The 8,532-nt window shown below is 41.7% G+C and overlaps 1 protein-coding gene across 5 annotated transcripts in view; it reads right to left on the minus strand.

Moving 5' to 3' along the window:
- Nucleotides 1–8,532, minus strand: part of EFCAB2 (EF-hand calcium binding domain 2) — a 143,465-nt gene that overhangs the window by 106,999 nt on the left and 27,934 nt on the right. For all 5 annotated transcript variants that reach the window (XR_005200895.1, XR_005200896.1, XR_005200894.1 and 2 more), the window contains exon 2: nt 6,415–6,499. Coding sequence is in view for 2 of the 5 variants with exons in the window: in XM_017532090.2 (XP_017387579.1) it covers nt 6,415–6,499 (85 nt within the window). In the remaining 3 variants the exon portion in view is untranslated. The remainder of the gene's footprint in view (nt 1–6,414; nt 6,500–8,532) is intronic.

Below are 8,532 nucleotides of genomic sequence, written 5' to 3' on the forward strand. Positions count from 1 at the left end.
AAAAAAAAAAAAGAATATAAAATGGGACCAGGTGCGGTGGCTCATGCCTATAATCCCAGCACTTTGGGAGGCCGAGGCAGGCAGATGCCTTGAGGCCAGGAGTTTGAGACCAGCCTGGGCAACATAGCAATGCTCTGTCTCTACTAAAAATACAAAAATTAGATGGGCGTGGTGGCAGGCACCTGTAATCCCAGCTACTCAGAGGCTGAGGCAGGAGAATCGCTTGAACCCAGAAGTTGGAGGTTACAATGAGCCGAGATCGCATCACTGCATTCCAGCTGGAGCCACACAGTAAGACCCCATCTCAAAATAATAATACAAACTATGTATACATACAAAGTAGAATAATTATAATAGCTAATATTGTTCTTAACTTTAAATCCCAAGCTAATATTGTAAGAGCTTTACAAATGTCCACTGAAAAGAGTGGTTCTCAAACGTTCTGGTCTGAGAACTCCTTTCACTATCAAAAATTATCAAGGCACTCAAAGTGGTTATGTTTGTGCGAGTTATTACTATCTTTATTATCATATTAGAAATTAAACCTTAAATTTTAAAAATAGGTATTTACAATTTTAAAAATGTATATGAAAAATATGTATTTTTAAAATGTGTATTAAGTCATTTAGAAATCCTACATAAATCCATATGTTCACATAAATAGTTTTTATTTTTTTAAACTATATTTTCCAAAACAGTATATTTAGAAGAATGGCCTTGTTTTCTGTATGTGCCATGTAAATATGTAATGCCTGGCTTCACAGAGGACAGCTGGCTTCTCATCTCTAGTTCTGCATTCAATCTGCTGCAAAACTGCACGTCATGTCGCCTCAGAAAAACTCCAGTATACATGAGGAAAGAAACCCCTGTTTCCTGTCTCTTGTCTCAAAGAAGGAGGAAGCAAAAGCTGAGACACAGCAGGCATGAGATCAGTGGCCTGGAGGTTAAAGATTAAACCCCCCCAACCCTTAAGATCTCAGGTCATCTTAAGGGTGGGGGCGATATGGAGAAACGCCCTCTATTGTTCCCATTCAATCTTGCTCACATTCCCATGCTTACTTCATCCATCGTGACCCCCTCACGTGCACTTTCTAAAACTGTAAACCCAAGACCCTTTCACGTGTAGTATCTAGACTTGTGAGCCTGTGTGAAGGCAGAGGTTCCCTTTGTTAGGCGAGCAGCTGTTAGGCAACTATGCCACCTTGCTCCCGGCCGAATAAATCACCCCTTCCTTCCCAGTTCCGCATGCTTCTTTCGGCCACTCCTGCTTCATATACTCTTGGGAAAAATGAGAATGAAAAGAACAAATACTGTCTTAAATTTATTATGAAAATAGTCTGACTTCACAGACCCCTGAAAGGGTCTTAGGGGCACTTTGAGAACTACTTATACTACCAAACCTGTGAGGTAATATTCAAATGGAGGCACAAAGAGAATAACTAAGGTCCAGCAGTCACAGAGCTGGGATGGGAAGCCGGTAGGTCTGAATCCAGACCTCAGGACTGCCCCTCTAAGGTGGAAGGGCAGTCGCAGGGACCCATCTCACAATGCTTTGGACAGTGGGCTGGTGGTTGCCCAGTATTTGCAATACAAGACTTTCCCTTTATCTAATGTGATAAAATTTCAAATTAAATATTTCAATTTGTGCAAAGCAGAGATAAGGGAAAAGGAGAGGAGCCACCAGAAAACTCTTTAAGACCTAGACCTCTCAGGGGGCCTAGATCAGTCTTAGACCTCTCAGGGGGCCTAGGTCAGCCCTACACAGAGGGCCACCAAACTTCCACCTGACAGATAAAGCAGTTAGGGGAGGAACAGCCAATGCCTGGGGCTCTCCGGGAAAGCTCTCTCTGGCCTGCCCACAAAAACAACTGCTTAGCTTTATAAGATTATCTTAAAGTGTTTCCCAAAATGGGCTGGGCTGATGGTTCACGCCTATAATCCCAGCACTTTGGGAGGCCAAGGCAGGCGGATCACCTGAGATCAGGAGTTCGAGAACAGCCTAACAAATATGGTGAAACCCGTCTCTACTAAAAATACAAAGAAAATTAGCCGGGCATGGTGGCACACGCCTGTAATCCAAGCTACTCAGGAGGCTGAGGCAAGAGAATCACTTGAACCTGGGAGTCGGAGGTTGCAGTGAGCCAAGATTGTGCCACTGCACTCCAGCCTGGGTGATAGAACAGGACTCCATCTCAAAAAAATTATAATAATAAAAATAAATGTCTCCCACCATTCAAAGACACTTCTTCACACCACTCAATCCTTCTTTTTTTCCTTTTAGTGGACAAATAATAATTGTACAGATTGGGTGACATGCAGAGTTATACTTCAATACTGTATACAATGTGTAATAAGCAAATCAGGGTAACTGGCATATCCACCGCCTAAAGCATTTCTCATTTCCTTGAGTTGTGAGCATTCAAAATCCTCTCTTCTATTTTTGGAAAATATATAATAAATTATAGTTAACCATATTCACCCTCTCATGAGGCAGAACAACAGAACTCCTTCCGTTTATCCAGCTGTACTTTTGTGTCCATTACCGCGCCAGCCTCTCCTTCCCTGTCTATCCTATCCTCCGACACACAGCTCTACTCTCTTCTTCCATGAACTCAATTTGTTTTAGCTCCCACATAGGAGTGAGATCGTGTGGTATTTATCCTTCTGTGCCTGATTTATTTTGGTTAACACAGTGTGCTCCAGGCTCACTCAGGTTGCTACAAATGACAGGATTTCATTCTTTTGTATGTACGCTCCTCAATCCTGACACAGAATACTGCCTTCAATCCTTAATTAAAATGTTTAAAAAGAAAGATATTTAACTATCAGACATTAAATCATTTTATAAACTGACAACAGTTAATATGTATTGAACTAGTATAAGGCTGAAAGGTACAGTGCTATAGCACATAAGACATGGCCACTTCTATAAAATGTGGCATATTATAAAGAAGGCCTAACAATTCCTGAAGTAGAATAAACTGTTTAGTACTTTGGAAAAAAAAAAATGTCTATTTAGACCTTCACTTTTTTTTTTTTTTTTTTTTTTAAAGATGGGGTTTCACCATGATGGCCAGGCTGGGCTTGAACTCCTGACCTCAGGTGATCCACCCACCTCGGCCTCCCAAAGTGCTAGGATTACAGGCGTGAGCCACCGAGCCCGGCCTAGACCTTCACTTTTAATCATCAGCCAAAATACACTCTAGATCGATCAACTGTTTTTACGAACGGAGAAAACAGGCTGGGAAAGGCAGCACCGGACCTCACTCATCCCCGCATTCTCAGAAGCACGGTGCGGGGTGCACAGTCGAACTGGACGGTGCTGCTGGCAAAGAAGAAATGAACTTGAGCTCCAACTTGGTTGCTAACCCATTGGGTGGTCTCAGGCAAGCCTTTTGGCTTCTTTGTCCTGAAATTTCTCTTTTTTTTTCTTTTTTTTTTTTTTGTTTTGTTTTGTTAAGATGGAGTCTCACTCTGTCGCCCAGGCTGCAGTGCAGTGATGCAGCCTCAGCCCACTGCGACCTGCACCTCCTGGGTTCAAGCGAGTCTCCTGCCTCAGCCTCCCAAGTAGCTGGGACTACAGGTGCGAACCACCACCCCCAGCTAATTTTTTTATTTTTTTGTATTTTTGGTAGAGACAGGGTTTCACCATGTTGGCCAGGCTGGTCTCAAACTCCTGACCTCAAGTGATCCACCCACCTCAGCCTCCAAAGCTTAATTTCCAATTTATAGAGAGTAGTTGAGTCCAGTGGCTCCCACCTGTAATGCCAACACTTTGGGAGGCTGAGGGGGTGAATCAGCCTGGGCAACATAGCAAGACCCCTGTCACTACAAAAAATAATAATTAGCTGGGTGTGGTGGCAAGTGCCTATAGTCCTAGCTGCTTGGGAGGGTAAGGCAGGAGGATCATTTGAGCCCAGGAGCTCAAGGTTACAGTGAGTTATGATCAAGCCACTGTAATCCAACCTATCTATCTTTAAAGATCCTATCCTTAAGATAATTTTTTTAGCCAGGTGTGGTGGCACGTGCCTGTAGTCCCAGCTACTGAGGTTGGAAGATCACTTGAGCCCAGGAGTTCTAGACTGTAGTGCACTATGCCGATGGAGTGTCCACACTAAGTTCAGCATCAATCTGGTGACCTCCTGGGAGCGGGGGAACACCAGGTTGCCTAAGGAGGGGTGAACTGGAGGCCCAGGTCAGAAATGAAGCAGGTCAAAACTCCCGTGCCGATCAGTAGTGGGATCACACCTGTGAATAGCCACTGCACTCCAGCCTGGGCAACACAGCGACACCCCGTCTCTTAAAAAAAATTTTTTAAATAAATAAATAAATAATATTAAATAATAATAATAATTTTTTTTTAAAAAAAGAGTAGATGGTAATGATACCAGCAGCATGAGAACATTCATTATAAACTTTAAAGTGCTATACAAATGAGCATAGAATAATGATTAGAAATCTACATTCATCCAAGTTGTTACTCCTCAAATATACTCAGCATGAATATTTTAATGCTAAAAACAATAATAATTTTCTTAGTAACCATCTTTAATTAATAAAGCAGACCCTTTAAGTTGTAAGAATATACACTTTCCCTCAGGGCCTCAGTAAAGTTATTTTAACTTCCAGTGGAAAAGAAGATGCAGCCACAAACATGTTTATTTTTACTGAATTAGCCCTTTTACCAAAAAAGGCCTGGCATCACTGCTCTAAGGGATTGGGGAGATTTTCCTTTCACTGCTACTGTCAGGAAGCCTGAAGGCAGGGGAGAAGTCCCTGATGTCTTTAAAGAGTAGGGGTGGGAGTGTGGGCAATGTAGCATACCAAAAGACTTGGAGTTAGAAAAACCCTGGTGTGACACTGAGCAAACTATTTACCTTCTCCTCGTCTCTGGAAACTGGAGATTTCCTTAACCCAGAAATAAAAACATGAAAATGAGGTAACCCACATGAACCCTCTTCCACCCAACTACAGGTAGTGTATCAGAGGGCAAGCCTCAAGCAAATGCTGGTTTCTTTTCTCTCCTTCCCCTTCTCTCTCATAAAGCCTTATCTCCCCTGACTTCTTTATCAATACCTCTGTCCCCTGCCCCCAGGAGAACCCTTCAAGGAGAGGTCTGAGGTCAAGGCACTTGTCATTCCTGTATTCAGTCACTCACATTGCATGCCAGGGCTGCCTGCTGCACCCAAACTCAAACTCTACTGCCACCAGCAGCACCCCACCCACTCATTTCCTACTGGGACACCCACAGTAAGGCCTGGGGTTCCACAGTGTCATTCCCATAGAATGCAATGTGATCAGAGTCAGCGGAGCTGTATGGTGCTGCACAGTGCTCCAGCCCTGACGGCACTGGTTTATAAGCATCTAACAGTTCCTCTCCAGCACCATTTTTAAAATTACTTCCCACTGCTTTGCTGGCCTGTGTACTAGGTTCTGGTCCTGAGATTCTAGTCTCATCAGATAACCCTCATTTAGCCTGGCCTCCTGAAGGAATGGTTTCACCGCCTTTTTTTTTGAGACAGAGTCTGACTCTGTCGCGCAGGCTGGAGTACAGTGGTGCAAGATCTCAGCTCACTGCAACCTCCGCCTCCCGGGTTCAAGCAATTCTCCTGCCTCAGCCTCCTTAGTAGCTGGGACTACAAGCAAATGCCACCACACCCGGCTAATTTTTGTACTTTTAGTACAGACGGAGTTTCACTATGTTGGCCAGGCTGGTCTCGAACTCCTAACCTCAGGTGATCTGTCTGCCTTGGCCTCTCAAAGTGCTGGGATTACAGGTGTCAGTCACCGAGACTGGCTTCATTGCCTTCCTTTGATGTGTATAACACAAACGCTACAATTCTTCTGAGTGTCTAATCTCTTCTATCTTTTGAGGGGTTTTTTGTTTTGTTTCAGTCTCAAGCTGTGTCCCCCATTTCAGATCTACCAGTATTCATGTCTTTCTCTTGTCTTTTTACGTTTTTCTGTTTTGGTTCTTTTTGCTATTTTACAGGGGGAGTGTACCATTGATAGGCATTATTAATCTTTCCTTGCAATATACTATTCGTGGCCTTATCATACATATTTATGTGTTTTACAAAGCAAATGCTCTTCATTCACTCAATGACTATTTCCTGAGTGCCAACTACATGCCAAGCAGTGAAGATAAAAAGAGTTCATCTCACTCACAGAGTTCACAGTTTATACAGTGGAACAGGCAATGAGAATACAGCAGATTCTTCATCCCAGAGTATGAAGAATAAGCACTTATCAAAGCAATAGCTAGCAAAGACAGTTTACAGAGCACAGAAAAGAAATACTTAAAATATCATAATAAATCCAAGGTACAGTATAAAAAGAAGAGAAAATCACTCTCTTGTATTTTATGACATGTATCAGTAATTTAGAAGTGTAACCAAAAAAAAATGTCCAAACCTCACATCCACTGTATTATTCGACTCATGGTCAAACACTTCAAATGCCTCTTTGATTTTTTTGTGAAATTCTGCTACTGCTGTCTCTGCAAAAGACAAAGTAAATAAAAATTATTTTACTTTAGCTTTGAATTCAAAACAAAAATTACAATAGCCAGACTGGAAATCTTAATAAGCAAATATATGAGTAACTCTTTCCTTATCTTTATGTATCATTTAGCATGTTTAACTTCCTCTGGAGATGTCAAAGAATACACTATATTTTTAAACATTTTTTTGTGAGGAATAATACACATACTGTAAAGGTGCTCTAATGTGAAGTACACAGCTTAATTAAGTGTTTACATATGCATATACTCATGGAACCACTCCAATCACAGTAAGAGAATATTCCCAGCAGAGGCCTCTCTCTCAAGTCCTTTGGGTAGAGCCCTAGCCCGACAGGCAGAGTGAATCCAATAAAACAGATATTGTGGGCTGGGTGCAGTGGCTCACACCTGTAATCCCAGCACTTTGGGAGGCCGAGGCAGGTAGATCACCTGAGGTCAGGAGTTGGAGACCAGCCTGACCAACATGGAGAAACCCCGTCTCTACTAAAAATACAAAATGAGCCAGGCATAGTGGCCCATGCTTAGCACAATTTTGAGACTTAATGGCATTATTCCCTTCATTCTTTTACTCAGCCAAACACCATGGAATTAGCCTTCACCCTTTTCTTTCTCTCTGCCCCTAACATCAAATTTATCAGCAAATCTTGTTGGCTCTGCTCTTTATAATATATCCAGAATTGGATGGGCGTGGTGACTCACACCTGTAATCCTAGCACTTCGGGAGGCTGAGGCAGGTGGATCACCTGAGGTCAGGAGTTTGAGACCAGCCTGGCCAACACAGTGAAACCCCATCTCTACTAAAAATACAAAATTAGGTGGGCATGGTGCTCATGCCTATAATCCCAGCACTTTGGTAGGTCCAGGCAGAAGGATTGCTTGAGCTCAGGAGGTCGAGGCTGCAGTGAGCCATGATCACACTACTGCACACCAACCTGGCGACAGAGCTAGACCTTGTCTCAAAGAAAAGAAAAACACCTCAAAATTTATCAAACAGTAAGTACAATAGGACACCCAGAAAGAAAGAGATTAGGTATGAACTTAGGTAATTATTTCAATTAAAAATATTATATCACCAAATAGCAGAAAACAGGAAGTTTTTAAATCACTCACATTCTCTTCACCCTATCATAACCAGTAATTATTTTGCTGTGTTTTCTTCCAGTCTTTCTTCATACATATTCTTTTATATATAGCATTGAATAACTATCACTCATTCATTCAACAAACATTTACTGAATAAACACTACACACCAGGTTCTGTGTCAGGTACTTTACATACTTTTACAACCATAGAGAAAAAAATAAACCAAGGCTGAGAGGCTAAGCAACTTGCCCAAGATCACAGACCTATTAAGTGGCAGAGCTGGACTGAACCCAGATCTTCCTCACCTGAACAATTCTGCCCTGCTCCCCACCCCACCCCACCCCACCCCACCCATAACTCTTCAATTCCTTCATGTAAATGTTCTGTTTTCCCAGGTTGCAGCATAATTTACACAACCTTCCACTTTTAACAGTTCCAAAAGAAGGTACTACAATTTATTGATATTATTTTTTCTTTATTACAAATAACACAGCAATGAACTTTCACTAATTTAACAACAAATGAATGTTGGCTCATTATTGAAATTTACACTTCTTTGATTACAAGTGAATCTGAATAATGATCCATATGTTTGTTTACCATCTCTGTTTTCTATGTTATGAATGGTCTATCCGTGTTCTCTCCTCAACCCCACTGGGATCTTCAATTATTTCTTAATAATTTGTAAGAGCTTTTTGAATCATAAAGACGTAACCCTGTGTCGAAGTCACTGCAAACAGTTTTCCAGATCAGTTGCTTGCACTTGTTTTGCCAAACTGAAAACAGCTCCATTTCCTTTCAGATTATCGAAATCATACGCAATTAATGGAGGAAAAAAAAAGACACAGATGAAAGTTTAAGTTCAAATCACTTCAAATCCTACCCAGAGTTAACTACTTTTTTTTCTTTCTTTCTTTTTTTTTTT

This window comes from Cebus imitator, unplaced genomic scaffold (genome assembly GCF_001604975.1).
Source record: "Cebus imitator isolate Cc_AM_T3 unplaced genomic scaffold, Cebus_imitator-1.0 Scaffold75, whole genome shotgun sequence".
In the NCBI taxonomy this organism is placed as follows: domain Eukaryota; kingdom Metazoa; phylum Chordata; class Mammalia; order Primates; family Cebidae; genus Cebus; species Cebus imitator.